Raw genomic sequence first — 17462 nt, 5'->3', positions numbered from 1 at the left:
TTTGTCTTTTGACTTGCTACTTTTACAACTTGGTGTGTGCTGTGTGTTTTGAGATCTCTCTCTGTTTGTGTGTCAGGAGAGATGTAGTGTTTGGTGATTTTCCCTCTCTTTCGAACCCTAGAAGAGATGGTGTTTGTTAGAGTAGCTTGGACCCAGTACTTTACTATTAAGAAATGTAGGTACAATACTATTTTATGTAGGTACAATACTCTGGATCTTTGCCTCCCAGGCCCGTAGCCAGGATTTTGATTCGGGGGTGGGGGTGGGGATTTCGGTTGGGGGGGGGGGGCTGAGTCTGAGTGAGAGAGGATCTACCCTAGCAAACCTCTTGTATCATTATCCCAAAACCCCCATGCATATGGGATATATTGAGCATGGTGATCAGATCATGATATGAATAAACATAACAGTTTAAATAATAAATGTAAGGCCTTCTTGTGGACCACCCTGAGAATTTGGGGGGTGGGTGTGGCTGAAGCCCCTCAAGCCCCCCCCCCCCCGCTACATGCCTGTTGCCTCCTAAGCTCTAAATTTTTTACAACATCACGACATTCACGCTCTGCTTGCTGTGAGCTGAATGCTGAACTTTAAGTATCCTGTTTTTTCATATTTTGGATACTCTGCTGTTTTGTTTTTTTTTTTTTGGTAGTTTCTCCCTAACACCCACAGAAAATTCCCAACACACACTTGTACATATTCTTAATGAACCACATGGAGCATAGTGGTGGCATTTCCCCTTTGTTCTGTCTTGAGATGAAAGTTAACAGTAATGGTGCTTGTTTCTGCAAGTTCAGCATTCTTCAGCAGACTTCTGCTTAGAAAGTGTCTCTTGATACCACAATGTGATGAGCAATTTCCAATGTAAAGTAGAGTCTCGCTTATCCAAGCTAAACAGGCCGGCAGAACCTTGGATAAGCAAATATCTTGGATAATAAGGAGGGATTAAGGAAAAGCCTATTAAACATCAAATTACATTATGATTTTACAAATTAAGCACCAAAACATCATATTTTACAACAAATTTGACAGAAAAAGTAGTTCAATATGCAGTAATGTTATGTTGTAATTACTGTATTTACGAATTTAGCACCAAAATATCACAATGTATTGAAAACATTGACTACAAAAATGGCTTGGATAATCCAGAAACTTGGATAAGCGAGGCTTGGATAAGTGAGACTCTACTGTATTTTCATTTCAGTTTGTGTCGTCATTCACACTTCTTGGTTGGTTTTAAGTTATATAAAATAACAACAACAACAACAACAACACTGTGTAACATGATTTTTGTTCTTGAGTTGTAAATGTTATTTCCGAATTGGTTCTATCATTAAAAAAAAAACCATGGAAAATATCCTGCAGAACATTTTGCTATAGTTTTTCAATGAAAATATCGTAAAGTCTCAACCAATTCAACATACAGTAGAGTCCTGTTTATCCGACCTTCGCTTATCCGATGTTCTGGATTATCCGATGCAGTTGGCTCAGCTGTTTCTCCAGCACAGCAAGCCTCTCCCATTGGCGCGTTCAGCCTGCACTGGCCACGTCTCGCCCCTCCTGGCAAGCGCGGAGAGGCCCACTGTGCGTTGCTGCCTAGAGAAACTTCTCTAGGCAGCAACACAAAGCGGGCTTTTCTGCTGACTGGGAGGAGCAAGAGGCCCACTGCGCATTACTGCCTAGAGAAACATTTCTAGGCAGCAACACGAAGCAGGCTTCTCCACTCACTGGGAGAGGCGAGAGGCCTACTGAGCATTACTGCCTAGAGAAACCTCTCTGGACAGCAACATGCAGCAGGCTTCTCTGCTTGCTGGGCCCTTACCAGGAGGGGTGAGAGACCCACTGTGCGTTGCTGCCTAGATAAACCTCTCTAGGCAGCAGCATGCAGTGGGCTCCTCTGCTTGCTGGAGAGCTCACTGGGAGGGGTGAGAGTCCCAATGTTTATTGATGCCTAGAGAAACCTCTCTGGGCAACAACATGAAGTGGGCTTCTCCGCTCGCTAGGCGCTCACCGGGAGGGCCGAGAGGTCCACTGCACATTGCTGCCTAGAGAATTCTCTCTAGACAGCAACATGTAGCGGGCTTCTTCCTTGCACCGGGCACCCGCCAGGAGGGGTGCAAATTTTTACCGTTAGGCACAGCGTCCAGCCTGTACCGGCTGCATCTCGCCCCTCCTGGCAAGTGCCTGGTGCATGGAGAGGCCCAATACTCATTGCATCAGTCTCAGAGGGAACAGAGTATGGCAAGTTTTTTTTACAACGTTACCATGTATTGAACTGCCTTTACTGTCGATTTGTTGTAAAACATGATGTTTTGATGCTTAATTTGTAAAATCATAACAAAATTTGATGTTTAATAGGCTTTTCCTTGATCCCTCCTTATTATCCAACATATTCGCTTATCCAACATTCTGCCGGCCCGTTTATGTTGAATAAGCGAGACTCTGCTGTAGTTTATGGCAGCCACAAAAATGAAGTTTTTGGAATATAACAACTACTCTCAAAGTAAGTACCGTACAATCGAACCGGAAATAACACTTTCAAACCAGAAACAGAATTTTGCCTCAGCTCAAGGTGAGGTAGACCAGTTAAAACACCAAGATAAAACACATCACCTTAAAAAAACTGTATTTTAAACTGATTGAAGGGAGGCAGTTTCTGGGGTAGTCTGGAACTGGGTAACAGACTACCCCAGAAATTAATTGCAAAATGATTGCCTTTTAAATAGCCAAGAGTTTGTAGATTTGTCCAGTGTTTCTTGGTTTTAGTTCAATACCTACTTGCAGGTCTAAGGGAGGCACCTAATGATGAGTCAGCTTCTTAGGCTCTGCAGTTTCCTGTTATCAGTATAATCCATTCTCTGTAATTCTGGCTTGAGTTTCTGATGCAGAGTCTCCGCAAATGCTGGCTAGATCTGGCTTACTAGTCATAACAGTTGTGAGATATTTTGCATTCACATAGCATTTTTAATTAGTTCTTAGTTGTTGAGTGATTTCATCTCCGCTAAAACTTGGATTTGGGTGGGCCTGCGTGCCTAGCTTTCCAGAAAGCCGAATCAGACATAGACAGGTCAAAGAGGCTAGACAGCTATTGCGAATGCACATTGAAAATAATGAAATATTTCTATATTATCTATTCATGTCTTTTACAAAGTAATTCTTCTTTTCACATTTTTCCCCTCATTATAGAACATATAGTTCGAGAGGAGAGTAAAACAGAAGTGACTTATATGGAATGGATAGAAAGTGGTGAAGCCAATATCTATATTATATAAAGATTAAGAAATTTGTATTCATGGTTAAAGATAAATGGCTAGATAGGATGTAAGAAGTGAAAGGAGTACAAAGTTCTGATATAGCACAATTGAAAATACAGAGTATTCAAGAAACTCACAGCAGGTGCTGATTGGATGAAAAACTGTCTGGCTTGAATCTGCATCCTGAGTGGCTCAGGACTTGGTCAGACATCATTGCTAGTTGACTCTTCATCAGTAAACTGTCATTGGAGCATTTGAAGTGTCAGTCTGTTTATTGATCTGTTTCCGAGAGGGGCATGATCAAAAAGGAATGTGGTGTGATTTTGGGACATGAGTCCATGATGTGCTTAATGGGTTGGCTCTGATTAACACACAAAAATTGGGTCCAGTGCACACAATGGAAACTTGAGGATAATGACCATTTCAGTAGGTGAGCCTGGCTTGAGGCATGGATGCCAGAACATTTATTTGTTTGTTTATTTATTTACCACACTTATATCCCACCCTTCTCAACTCCGAAGGGGACTCAGGATGGCCTTACAAAGGCAACATTCCAATGACGCATATACCATTTCATTACATAATTTAAATTCACCGAGTTCTATGCTTAAAATCTGGTATTCCACTGGGTTCACCACATTTATTTAAAGTGCAGTTTTTGAGTCTTTTAAATGTTGAGAGCAGCATTTTTTCCAACATATCAGGAAGAGGTAAGGAAATGGATTTTTCTTTAAACTCCAGATGTTTTGCCAAATTTCTAATGAAGTAGCACTCCTTGCTCTCAGGTTAGAATTACCCAATTTGTGGGAGGAGAAATTGGGGGAGGAGTCAAAATAAACTTTTTGGGGCAATTTCCTTTTGCTCCCCAAGCAGAAAGATTTGGTTGTAAGCTACCTCACAATGCTTCTACTTTGAAAAAAAAAATAACCTTTTATGGTACCTTTATTCCTTCCTTCCATGATTTGTCCTGCGTTGGGAGGGCCAGTGCTGTTGCCTTTCCAAATGGGTTTCCCTCCCATCCCTTTTCTTTCTCTCCCTCCCTGCTGTTGGGAATTGTGGGAGTTGAAGTACCAAAAAGCACCCAGAGGGATGGTGGGTGGGGCCTAATGTCTGCAGTGTGGAAGCCTCTTATTAAAAAATTCACAAGACAACGGAGTGCACTAAACAGTGTAATAGTAAGGTAGGGAAAAACTCCATTTTATTATGAAATGGAGTTAGACTGAACTCTCTTCTTCTGAACACTTCCCAGCGTAATCTGATGAAGTCCTAAAAATACATATTTTTCCACAGATAGCCTTAACAATGGGAGAAGGAAATGGACACAGAACTCTAACACAAATTCCTTCTGCGCTCCCCTCACATCTCCCAGTCCACTGTAAGGGGATTGTGAAAATTACAAGAAGGGGGCTGGGTGTGTTCAGACAGTATTCCAAAGGCAATTCATACAAAGGATTACTGTAAGACATAGGTGTGCACTCCCACTATATGTCCTAATTATATTTTAAACATTCCACAATTTTGGGGTCTGATTTCATGATATCACGGTAGAGGGGTTACTGCCCTTTCTACCAATCATAGGCCTTGCAAGGAGGAAATAGGATCCCATAGCTCGGAGAGTAAAAATATTTCTTTGACAGTTTCAAAGCTACTGCTATACCTAGAGCGGGATATGAATGGAGTCAGTGGTGGCGCAGGTCCTACAGAAAGGACCAGACTGGAAGGAACAAAAGCTAACACAGCTGGGAAGGGGATTGATTGTAATGGAAGTGAAAATGGTAGAGTGAATAAGGATTTATGGGATAATGGAGACACACATTTTGTTGGCAGAGGGTCTCTGCTGGGTGTGTATGGAATAAGTGTCAAAAACCTGGACCCCAAAACTCATGACCAGGGGTCTGTGCTGGATGATCACAAAGGACCCCACTACCTGAAACCTTGAAATAAACTTTTCCCTTTTTCTTGATCTTTAAGCAGTGGCACAAGCATGATCTGGGGAGTCATAGGGCTAATGTCATCATTTAGGCAGAGGCTGGATGGCCACCTGTCGGGGGTGCTTTGAATGAGATTTTCCTGCTTCTTGCAGGGGGTTGGACTGGATGGCCTGTGAGGTCTCTTCCAACTCTACAATTCTATGATTCTAGGCTGGTGACACAATCACTGGTTCCCAACACTCCTTCCCAAAAAGGAAGCCTCCTGCTCAGTAATTAATGTAACTGAGTTTCAGATTAATATGTTAAAAGACATATGAGCTTGCAGAGATGTTCCCAGTGATTCCAACCCAGCTCCTCCTCCCCACTCTTTTATCTGTTACTCTCATCTGGGGAACAGACTAATATAAAACATTGATCTAGCGTTAGAAGCAACTATAATTTTTCTTTGGTGGCTCTCCATATCATCTGTAGCAGCTTGTATACTTTTAAAAAGGAGGATGGCTTACCCCCAGCAATCTGATGAGCTTATATTTTTTATCAATGGCAAAAAGGTAAGGATTTCTTTTCTTCAGCAATTTGCTATGTTCTTTAAGAAAGAATTAGAAGAAGTGGGAGCTTCCAATCTATACAGATATACTACATAATTCATGATTTTACAAGTAGGACAACATTATACAAGAGAGCCATTGTGGTGTAGTGATTTGAGTGTTGGGCCATAATGTTGGATACAGAATTTGAATCTCTATTCAGGTATGGAAACTTACCAGGCACATTCTCTCAGCTTCAGAAAAAGACAAAAGCAAACATCTTCTGAATGAATCTTGCTAAGAAGAAGACCCTCTGATAGAATTGACCTAGAGTCACTATAAGTTAGAAACAACATTTGAGGACACACAACAACAGCTTTGTACACATTGTCTCTGTTTTTTGTACATTGCACCATGTGTTTGCTTACTACATGACACTTTTTGGAGATGCATCACTGATCATTAGTAATGTTTCAGATTCAAAGAAAACTAGTTCATTTTCTGGATGCATATGAGTGTAGGAGACAGAGAAGCTAGACAAGGGTTGTCAGAATGAAAACTGGAAATGGTGCCTGTTCCTCTAATAGGTAAAGGTTTCCCCTGACGTTAAGTCTAGCCGTGTCCAACTCTGGGGGTTGGTGCTCATCTCCATTTCTAAGCCAAAGAGTTAGCATTGTCTGTAGACGTCTCCAAGGTCATGTGGCCGGCATGACTGCATGGAGCGCCATTACCTTACTGCCAGAGGGGTACCTATTGATCTACTCACATTTACATGTTTTCGAACTGCTAGGTTGGCAGAAGCTGGAGCTGACAGTGAGAACTCACTCTGTTCCCTTTCGGTCAGCAAATTCAGCAGCTAAGCGGTTTAACCCACTGTGCCACTGGGGGCTCTTCTAATGGCTATGCAGAAAAGAGAATTCCAGTAAGTGTTGTTTTCAAGCAACCAAGTAACAAACAAAATCTGCTACAACATCTATACAGCATTAAAGATACTGCAGCTCTCTTCACTCTAGGAAGCCAAGGCTTTAGTGTACAGTGTTCCCTCACTTATCGCAGGAATTACATTCCAGGACCACCCGCGAAAAGTGAAAATCCACGAAGTAGGGACGCTATATTTGTGTTGTCTTCTCCTTGCCTCTCAAGCATGTGCATGTGCACTCCTGCCACTGCCGCTACCTTGTGAGGCAAAAACAAAGCGAAACTGCAAGGGCGCAAAAAGCGAACCACGAAGTAGTGGTTCTGTAATTGTTCTTGTTGTGTGCTTTCAAGCTATTTCCATCAAGTCCTAGTGCTATAAGAGAATAACAAATAGTGAAATGACAAATGGCCTTGGATCATGATTTTGGATGGCGTGATTTTAATTATTGATTTTAATTTATTTGTTTTAATGTTTTTGGTTTTAATGTAACTGTTTATGTTTATGGCATAAATTTGCTGCCTATTTGAAAGGCCGCTCTGAGTCACCTTCAGGGTGAGAAGGGCAGGATATAAATACAGTAAATAAAACATAAATACAGTAAATAAACTTACAGGGTTTTCTGGGGCTGAGTATATAACCCAGTGTGTCTCTGTGGCCAAGCAGGAAATGAGCCCTTGTCTCCAGAATCATAGTCCAACACTCGAATCAGTTCTGCATAATCTTAGGCTAGACTACCTTAATTTCTCTTTTGCTAGCAAAGGTCTTTTTATTCAGGCATGTTTAGGAGCAATCTATTGCTTGACTAACTACCTGATCAGATGGTCAAAACTGCTCTTCGTACGATGCTTCCTTTTCTCTTACTTTATCTTTTACATTAATCTTGTTTTAAGATCGGGAGCACTGGTGGCGAAGTGTATTAAAGCACTGAGCTGCTGAACTTGCAGACCGAAAGGTCCCTGGTTCAAATCCCGGGAGCGGCTTGAGCGCCCACTGTTAGTTCCAGCTCCTGCCAACCTAGCAGTTCAAAAACATGCAAATGTGAGTAGATCAATAGGTATCCCGCTCCGGCGGGAAGGTAACGGCGCTCCATGCAGCCATGCTGGCCACATGACCTTGGAGGTGTCTACGGACAATGCCAGCTCTTTGGCTTAGAAATGGAGATGAGCACCAACCCCCAGAGTCAGACATGACTGGACTTAATGTCAGGGGAAACCTTTACCTTTACCTGTTTTAAGATATATCCCAATTTTGGAATAAAGGGAGGTCTACTTAAATTAATAAACCCATTAATTTGCATTGAGGTGCATAGTTTTGTCCCAATGATATGGAGCTACTTCTGTGTATTGAGTACAGTAGCATCCTGTGTGATTTGACAAGACCAGAAGAAGTAATATCTTTCTTTTGGATACCTTTGTGACTGTGATTGGCAGCATCCACTAACATCTTCAACAAGCATAGCAAGTGATTAATGTAGATCAGAGTTTCTCACATTGTGCTCTTCCTGATGTTTTGGACTTCAGTTCCCACACTTTCTAACAGCTGGTAAGATGACTAGGATTTCTGGGAGTTGAAATCCAAAACACTTGGAGGAGCACAGTTTGAGAAACATTGATGTAGACAAATTGCAGAACTGAGATGCATGCATCATGGGAATTGAAAGTTAAAGGAGACTGCCAATGATTCCTTGCCAGGAACATACCTGCAAAGTCAGAATTTAGATCCTGGTTCCCGCATGAGCTTTCAACTCTTCTCTCTCCCTACCCACAAAATGCTACAAAATGGGGACTTCTCAAAAGATTTTAGAAAGATTTCTCATATCTGATTGTAGCAAGCTGATCACACATGAATGTGAAATATCCGCATTTCCATGGGAATTTTAAATTTTGCAGAAGTTCAGAGGTACAAAAAGTATGTTTAGGGGAGAAAAAAAAGAAACTTTCCCATTCAGACTGAACATGCTGAATGAGCAGGGGATGCTAACCATCTGGCAGGAAGCAGGCACTCAGGGTTGGAGGGATGAGGTATCCCTGGACATTTCTGCCTGGAACTTTGAACAGTAGCATTCTGCCCGGCCACAGCCTGTAATGGGCTTCACTTGTCCTCGCCTTAGATGAAAGCTTATTGCTAACAGAAAGCCTGAATGACAAGTGATTTCCATGTGTAATTTTCCACTAACTTCTTACTGAAGTCCCTGCTTCTAAGATATTTTGTATGGACGTATATGTATAAAATGTTGAATAAGAGAATCTAAAAATATAGCCATGTGGTCTTAATTCCTACTATCAAAAGCATAGCTGATCCTGTTCAGCAAGGCAGGTTTACAACCTTATTATATGGGGTAATTTCAGTGGCATATGCCGGTTCTACTCCATTTGTGCAACGGAGTCTGCTGGCTCCCATCCCACAATATTGAGCTACTTCTGGCGGGAGTCTGTCATGCAAACAGAGGGGATCCGGTGTATGCCACTGCAGCAGCAACACAAGAGACTTCCCATGTGGCAGAGGAAATCAATGGAGAGAAGCCAGTTGGCAGATGCTTCCCCCATGGGATCAGGTAAGGGGGAAGCTGGGCTATGCAGGGCATGGGGCAACAAGTTCCCCCCACCCCTGCTGGGCACCACCAGATTCACCACAATGAGCGGCAATTCCAGTGGCCAATATGAAAAGTTCCTATGTCTTTCTGGATTTCTGTTTCATTTCTATTGCAGGTGATCGAGAAGTACACTGATCCTGAAGAATTGCTGCTTAATTACCTGAGAAAGGGGCGTATCCTTCAGTTTGGGGGGGGGGGGGTTTGCATTGCATAACAACTTTCTTCTTGGTTTTTTTAGAGTAATATAGTCTATATATATTTTAGAGAAATATACAATTTTTTTAGAGTAATGTGCAAAAACAGGACCAGGCAAGTGCTGGTTTGTGGGGGAAAGCCCAAAAAACAATGAGTGAAAGTGGCATGTTATGTGTTAATCTTCTGGATAAGAGTGGGTTAAATCCTTGTACCGTCTGAACTGCTGACCTGGAGGTTGGGTTACTGACCTGAATGTTGCTGGTTTGAATCTGTGAGATGGGGTGAGCTCCCGTCTGTCAGCTGTAGCTTGTGGGGACATGAGAGAAGCCTCCCGGCAGGATGGTAACTTGTCCGGGTGTTCCCCGGGCAACATCTCTGCAGACGGTCAATTCTCTCACACTTTTTAGCTACTTGCACTTTGTTTTCAAATTGCTAAAAAAAATCTTATGGATCAGAATCCAAAGAAAAATATTACTTTAACATGGGCACAATTATGCAATTGCTGACTTGTGAAATTATGAAAACCCACTGAAAAAATTGCATAGATCAGGACAGAAGGTGGTATAAATGATATTGTCATATTCCAATGGGAAAAATAAATGGAAATGGACCTGGAACACAACTGCAAGGAGAATGGAAAAGAGTATTTTGCCATTCCACTACTTTTTGGGATGCAGAAGAAAAGATTTTCAAGTAGAATGATCTGAAATAACTGACTAAGGTGATAAGTACTTTAGTCATTGAGACAACTGCAGACCAAAATTCACTGATACAGGAGTGAGCAAGTCTAAGCCTCCATCACAGCAACTCAGGCAACCCCTGATAAAATTTCTTCTGGACACCTGCACTAAAGCAACAGCAGTTCGATCCCTTATTTCACTGAAATCCCACTAAGGCCCATCTCCACTGCCATATAATCCAGATACTGAATGCAGATTAACTACATTAAACTGGATTATATGGCAGTGCCGACTTGTATAATCCAGCTCAAAACAATTAATCTGCATTCTGAAACAAGAATATATGATAGAGGGGATCCAGCCTTGGTTGGTTTCGTCTGCTATCAGAAAGAAATCCTCTTTTCAACCATCAGGAGGTTCTTTCTAAATTAAAAGTAACATCATAAACATTGGGATGTTCATAATGTCACGTTTCATTTACATTTACTAAGTATTAAATAGAAGAAATCATTGGTTTTCCTTAATAATGTGGTGTCAAGTCCGCCTCACAGGAACTAAGTATGGCTGTGGAATCGGAGGCTGTGGGGCCTGCACTGTGATGATTTCTACATACAATGCAGATTCCAAGAAAATACGGTATCCTTCAGAAAAGGGGAGGACAGTTCCATAAATGTGCACCACAACTTAACGAATTTTAAAGTAAACTACATGGAATGATTTTTCCCCTTGCAAAGAGTCCAAGGGATTATCATTTGTTAAGTGTGCAGAAATACCATAGCTTGAAATCCGCAACCAGTCAAGAATCAGACTTGCCCTTAACACTCCCAAGGCATTATCCAGCCAACTCTTGCCTCCTCCCACTCTGCTCATTGTATGGTGCTGCAGTAACCACTGTCGAAGGAGTGGGAACCACAACAACCAAGTTGCACCCCATTCAGGTAAGATAGGAGGTTATGGAAACATTAAGTACAGGGCACAGAATAAAAAGCCTGGTGATTTTGGTGCCCCCACCCCACCCCACCCCTACCTCAGCTCAACTGTAGCCTGAATTATGAACTGGACTGGGAAACATTTTATTTTCCTACTTTAATTTTCTCCTTGCCCAGCTGTTGTGATTCCAGCTACTTTGTTAGAGTGAAAGACTGTAAAAGTGGAGACCCTGGTGTCCCTAGACATGACCCACGTAGACCAAAAGAAAAGAGGACAAGCTGCCATAGCAGTCTCTGTCAGATCAGGAAAAAAAAGTGAAATCTGCTGTGGCAGCCCAATAAGGAAATTTCAAGATGGGAATAGGATGTATTGATTTGCTGGAGCTAATCACAAATTGAGCCCTTGGCTTGGGAGGAGAGGAGGGGTCATCTGGGAAACGTAGTGGGTTGCCAGCTTGTTCACTGTAGACTAGGCATGGGCAAACTAAGGCCCAGGGGATGGATGCGGCCCTCTGGGTGCTTAAATCAGGCCCTTCTCATTTTCCCTGTCCTCTTGGAGAAGGACACGGTGGGGGAGGAAGATGGGAGAGGAAGGCACATAACAGCTGAGAGTCCTCTAGAGTACTCTCAGCCACCGTGTGTCTCGCCCTCCTCCCAGCATGTCCTGTTTTGTCTTTCAAGAACAGCCTTAAAACACTGTGGTAAGTAAATGAAAACTGCTTTACTTCAGAAAAACATAAAGTACAGCACACTCAGTGGAATAATGTAAAAGGAAGCAAGGAAGTCTTAGGGCAAATACACTTCTTAGTCTCTGATACAGTCCCAAATCAAATAGCAGTCTTACTTCAGACAAAGAAACAACAATAAATCCAGATGCAGACTCGGAGCAGGCTCATGGGGAGCGAAGGCATTAGAGTCAGTTTGTTACCAGCAAGAGCTGGTTGCACCTGATTCTGCTTTATAGCTGAGTCCCCTCGTAGCTGCTAGGGCAATTCCTAATTACTCAGCTGCATTTCTGGCAGCTGATCTAGCTGAACGAAGTCTCTGCTCTGTTTCCTTTCGCCTCTCCTGAAAAGTGGGTACTTGCAAAGTCTCCTCCTCAGATTCCAACTCACACTCAGATTCATGAAAACTTTCCTGCTCCTCTGAAGAAGAGGAATCCCTAACACAGCATAAGGAGGGTATGAGCGGTCCCGTCCTTATTTATTTATTTATTTATTATTTATTACATCACTTCTACCCCGCCCTTCTCACCCATCAGGGGACTCAGGGCGGCTTACAGTATAACCATACACATTAAAAACAGTTGTCATCAAATTTAAAAATCCATCAAGATTAAAAATTACAATAAAATTAAGAATATCCATTAAAATATACATAATTATACAATTAAATATACATTTAAGGCGCTTTCCATGTTCATGTGGGGTCTGTCAGTAGGTCATATATTCTTATCTCATTTTTGCTGCTACTTATGCTAGGAGGGTGGCTCGAGGAAGGCATGCGGCGGCTGAGAGCCCTCTAGAACACTCTCAGTTGCTATCTGTCTCGCCCTCCTCCCAGCATAATGCCAAGAGGACAGCTCGAGGATTGGGGCAGTCGCCGCGTATCCCACCTTTCTCTCAACATAAGGATGGGGCGAAGAGCCTGGGCCTTATGCTGGGAGGAGAACCTGAGGATGGCCTGGGCCTTGCCCTGCCCCCTCCTGGCCCTGCCCTCTCCTGGGCCCTCCCCACCATGTGTGCCTGGCCCCCCTCCCTCCCAGCCAAGCCTGCCACGCAGCCCCAAGGCAAAAAAGTTTGCCCATGCCTGCAAAGACCCTATTCAAACACAATGCTTAGGGCAACAGGAAGGGAAAGGTCTCTTTCACAGTATAGATCTTCAGCATGTTGCTACCTCTAACTACTAAAGGTGCTTGCTAGGGAATTCTAGGGCTGAATCTTTTTCACGTTTATTAGAATTAACTCCCAGAAAGCTATAGGATGTCATCAAACTACAAATCTCAAGTTTAATAAGCGTACAACCAAGGTTGTGAAACTGAAATCATAGTGATGTGATTGTTTGGTGTAAAAGAGACAACAATAATGAGGGACATGCCTACTGTTTAATTTCTGCCCTGAGGTTACTGTTGGAAGAACAGGAAAAGGAATGTGGTAGATCCTTTGAAGATACCAGCCACAGAGGCAGGTGAAACATCAGGAGAAAATGCTGCTAAAACATGACCATGTCATGAATATTTTTTGAACTTTAAAAGTGTTATTTAATCTGTTTTCAGTGGGACAGAGTATCAGGCACTTTCAGAGAAAGATGTAGACACATAGACCCAGTACTGGTTTTATAATAGCTGTACAGTGTTCCCTCACTTATCACGGGGGTTAGGTTCCAGGATCATCCGCAATAAGTGAAAATCCGTGAAGTAGGGACACTATATTTATTTTAATATTTATAGATTATTTTAATAGTTATACACTATTTTAAATCTTTATCAACCAATTGTCTGTTGATAAATCGCCTCCTTCTTCTCCTGTTGCCACTTGGCCTCCTTTTCTCTCCCTTTGGCTTCTCCTTCCTCCCTTCCTTAGGCTGGAAATTATAATTTTTTATGATTTATAATAGTCTTTTGGAGTTAATTGAAAAACCGCGAAACAGCGAATCTGCGAAAAGTGAACCGCGAAGTAGTGAGGGAACACTGTATTGATTACACAAAGGGGAAACATCACATATACTCAGCATTCACTCACATTCACTCACGTACATTCACATTCATACTCACCATCTTTCTCCATTTAGCTGATCAGCCTGTTAGGAGAAAGGAGGCAGGTGTTCAGACTCTGCATTCCTCACTGATCTGATACACAAAGGAAAGGAAAGGAATCTCCTTATGTAGCGATGTTTGGTTATCCATTATTATGGGTTGTTTGGATAACCTGTCATTCAGCTCAGACTTGCTGGAGCTTCATCAGTTCCAGAACAGATGTTGTTCAACTTTGTTAATTTAAAGAGTCATTATTTAACTTCCTTAACTTAATGAATTATTGTTTCTGACTATGTAAACATGTGTTGTTTACACCAAAAGTTATCAGATCAGTTATCGTCAGGTCCGCAGTTTTCTCATTAGCGCTTTTCATGCCAAAGTTAATCAGATCTTCACCCCCTTTGTTTCTCTGTAATGCCATCTTCAAGTTTCAACCCCAAGATGGTGTCTCAGTCCTGCCATACCTTAATGGGTCTCAGGAAGATCCCAACCATACAATTTCATTCAATCCACTCACCACAGCTATACAACCCGGAAACCACACAACACTCCAGGAATGTGGCAGTTAGGTGGTACTGCACCTGACAAGGATCTGTGCAGGCTTCTTTCATTAAGTCTAAATTTGAGTATTGTTTACAACAGATTGATGGTGAGATAGACCATTCACCAACAGAAGCAAAGCATTGTAAGACAAAAAGCAAAAGTGACATTTCACAGTTCTTTAAACCAAACTTTAACTCTTCAGATATTTTGTTTTACAACGCCCATCAACCTGACCTGGCATGTTCAATGCTAAGGTGGGAGTTGTCCCAAACAGTTAGGATCACAGACTCATACAGCTCACATGGGCCTTACAGTTCAATCCCCTGCCATGCAGGAACATACAATCAATCCACCCTCAACAGGTGGCCATCAAGCCTCTGTTTAAAAGCTTCCAAATTTGCACCATCCATGTTTCCTCTCTGCAACTCCAAACCTTTTCCTACTTCTGGCACCAATTTTGACAGCTGCTAATATTCATAGGATGATGATTGTCTTGCTCTTTTAAAATCAGCATTCTATTGACTTTCATTACTATAACAAAGGAACAAGAGAAATCAGTGAAAAGTCCCCAAAAGCATACAGAAAAATAGCAATATTTCAGATTTTATATGGAAAACAGCATAAGGGCAGCAAGAGAAGTAATAAAAGTCAAGAAAGAAGGGAGAAAAAAGAAATGGAGTGAAACCCAAAAGGCAAGGCCTTTTAGACAATACATTTTCTTTGTAGCAAAGGCTTGCAAAGTGCCATGGCTCCCAGTGTGGCTTCTGCACTCCTGGAATGGTGATGTCCATGTATTCCTTGCTAAGAAACCACCCTGAACCCAGCATGGAGCAGATAGCCGCAGCTCTGGATGGTAAGCCAGCTTTCTCCCCTTCCTTGTTTGGTAGCTGCTTATCAAGTAGGACTTACAGATGAAACAAACTGTGACTGGAATCGTTTTTCTTATTCCCAGATAGAGCAGAAACGTTCAATGAATTATTGAATAGTAAATCAACACACAGGAAAATTCCATTGATTCCATTGAGGTTTATTTTCTATTTTTAGTAACAGAATTCAGGTCTGTATTTTTTCTCGGTGCATCCTGGTTACTGTATATACTCAAGTATAAGCCAAGTTTTTTGGCTATTTTTTAGGGCTGAATAGCCCCCCTCGGCTTATACTCACGTGAGGGTCCTTGGTCGGCTTATATTCGGTTCGGCTTATACTGTACTTGAGTATGTACGTAATCAGAGTTGGACAGTCTTATTTTATTAAAGTCTTATTAACTTAAATTACAGTTTTATGTAAATATTCAAAAAGCATTTAATCTACTGATGCCTCAATTAATGTAATGTTATTGGTATCTATTTTTATTTTTGATATTTACCAGTAACTGCTGCATTTCCCACCCTCGGCTTATACTTGAGTCAATAAGTTTTCCCATTGTTTTGTGGTAAAATTAGGTGCCTCAGCCCATATTCAGGTCAGCTTATACCCAAGTAAATACGGTAGTTGTCCAATGTTCAACAGAGCTGCTCCAACACAAGCTTTGGTTGTCTCCTGCTGCTTGAGCTTCCTGGAGCTTTTGGACACTGCAGGCGTCTGCTTATGGTGCACCATGGAGTCAAAACCAGGGTCTTTTTCACACAATCATTTATAGTAGTATTGTTGTTATTTAAATGCTATGGTTTTGTCCCATGGAATACTGGGATTTCCAGTTTAGGGAGCGGGATTTAGATTTCTCAGCCAGGGAGCTCTAGTACCTCACCAGACTACAAACCCTGGGATTCTGTAGAATGGAACCACGGAAGTTAAAAGTGGAATAATGTTGCTATTACTGTGTAATGTAAATGCTCTCTAACAGCATCCAGTTCAAATCTCCTTACCACTTCAAAGGATGATGTTTGGATGAAAACATATCTTATTCAGTGTTACTCTATCTCAGTTTAAAATAAAAGGCTGCATGTGATCTTTGAAAGATCCGGCCGTGTCACATTTTCTTTTAGTGACCCTGTTGAACTCAATGAATGTAATCTGAAAATAAGTATCAAGTTGTGCTAGACTTTGTTTAAACACTGGAAGCTGGAGATGTATATGTTTATATTAGAAATGTGCATAATATTTGTCTCATTTGTTTCATTTGTGTTTCTATTTCATATCGTCCATTCAGATGGCACAAAATAGAACCCCCCTAATGAAACAAAAACTGACTCAAAATGAAAGGCAGGTGGGAGCCAATATTGGCTCCAAGCCTGCCTTTCAGATCAATCAGCTGTAGGCCCTGAGAGACCCAGGTGTGTAGGCCGAAAGCCTGCACCTGTAGGCCCAAAGCTGTCAGGCCTAGGGGTACAGGCTTTGGGCTTATGCATCCAGGCTTCGCAGGGCCTGTAGACGATTACTGAGTAAGGAGTGATCCTTACTTGGCAATCGGCTGTAGGCCCTGCAAGGCCTGGCTGCGTGGGCCCAAAGCCTGCACCCCTAGGCCTGGGAACTTTGGGCCTGCAAGAGCAGGCTTTAGGCCTGTGCACCTGGGCCCCTCAGGGCTGGGTGCTTAGGCCCAAAGCCTATTCGGGAGGTCAGACGAAAACGAATCAGGGCCTCGACAAAAGCCGGGACACGAAACAGAACAAGGTAAGTCCCGAAAGCACATCTCTAGTTTATACTATCTTCATTAGACAAGGATAGAATTGTGACTGTTTGTCCTCCATATCCATGCATCCATGGATTTCACCCCTTGGTTCTGGCATTTTATATAAGGGATGTCATTCCACTATACCAGGGGTCCTCAAACTTTTGAAGCAGAGGGCCGGTCCACAATCCTTCAGACTGTTGAGGGGCCGAATTATCATTTGAAAAAAATACAAATTCCTATGCATACTGCACATGTCTTATTTGTAGTGAAACAACAACAACAACAAAAGAACAATACAATATTTAAAAATGAAAACAATTTTAACCAACATAAACCTATCAGGATTTCAATGGAAAGTGTGGGCCTGCTACTGGCCAATGAAAAAGTCAAGTTAATTAGGATTGTTGTTGTTGTGTGACTTCAAGTCATTTCAGACTTTGGCCAAGCCTAAGTCTAAAATTAATTATTTATTTACTGCATTTATTTACTACATTTATATCCCACCCTTCTCACCTCGAAGGGGACTCA

General features: G+C 42.0%; 1 protein-coding gene across 3 annotated transcripts in view; it reads left to right on the top strand.

Annotated features, from left to right (window-relative positions):
- The first annotated feature begins 5664 nt into the window (after positions 1-5664).
- The window catches only part of LOC100565681 (aldehyde oxidase 2), a 69215-nt gene continuing 57417 nt past the window's right edge, over positions 5665-17462 (top strand). Inside the window, exons 1-5 of one of the 3 annotated variants that reach the window (XM_062960507.1) lie at positions 5665-5733; positions 9337-9394; positions 10636-10732; positions 10926-11034; positions 15050-15176. In XM_062960507.1, coding sequence (XP_062816577.1) covers positions 5680-5733; positions 9337-9394; positions 10636-10732; positions 10926-11034; positions 15050-15176 — 445 coding nt within the window. In that variant the 5' untranslated portion in view covers positions 5665-5679. Of the gene's footprint in view, positions 5734-9336; positions 9395-10635; positions 10733-10925; positions 11035-15049; positions 15177-16763; positions 16934-17462 lie in introns of those variants that run through there. The other 2 variants (XM_062960498.1, XM_062960488.1) reach the window with 2 other exon arrangements.

The sequence above is a fragment of the Anolis carolinensis genome, chromosome 1, assembly GCF_035594765.1.
Source record: "Anolis carolinensis isolate JA03-04 chromosome 1, rAnoCar3.1.pri, whole genome shotgun sequence".
Classification (NCBI taxonomy): domain Eukaryota; kingdom Metazoa; phylum Chordata; class Lepidosauria; order Squamata; family Dactyloidae; genus Anolis; species Anolis carolinensis.
The sequence above is the reverse complement of the archived record's forward strand: the minus strand, read 5'-3'. Positions and strand labels throughout refer to the sequence as shown.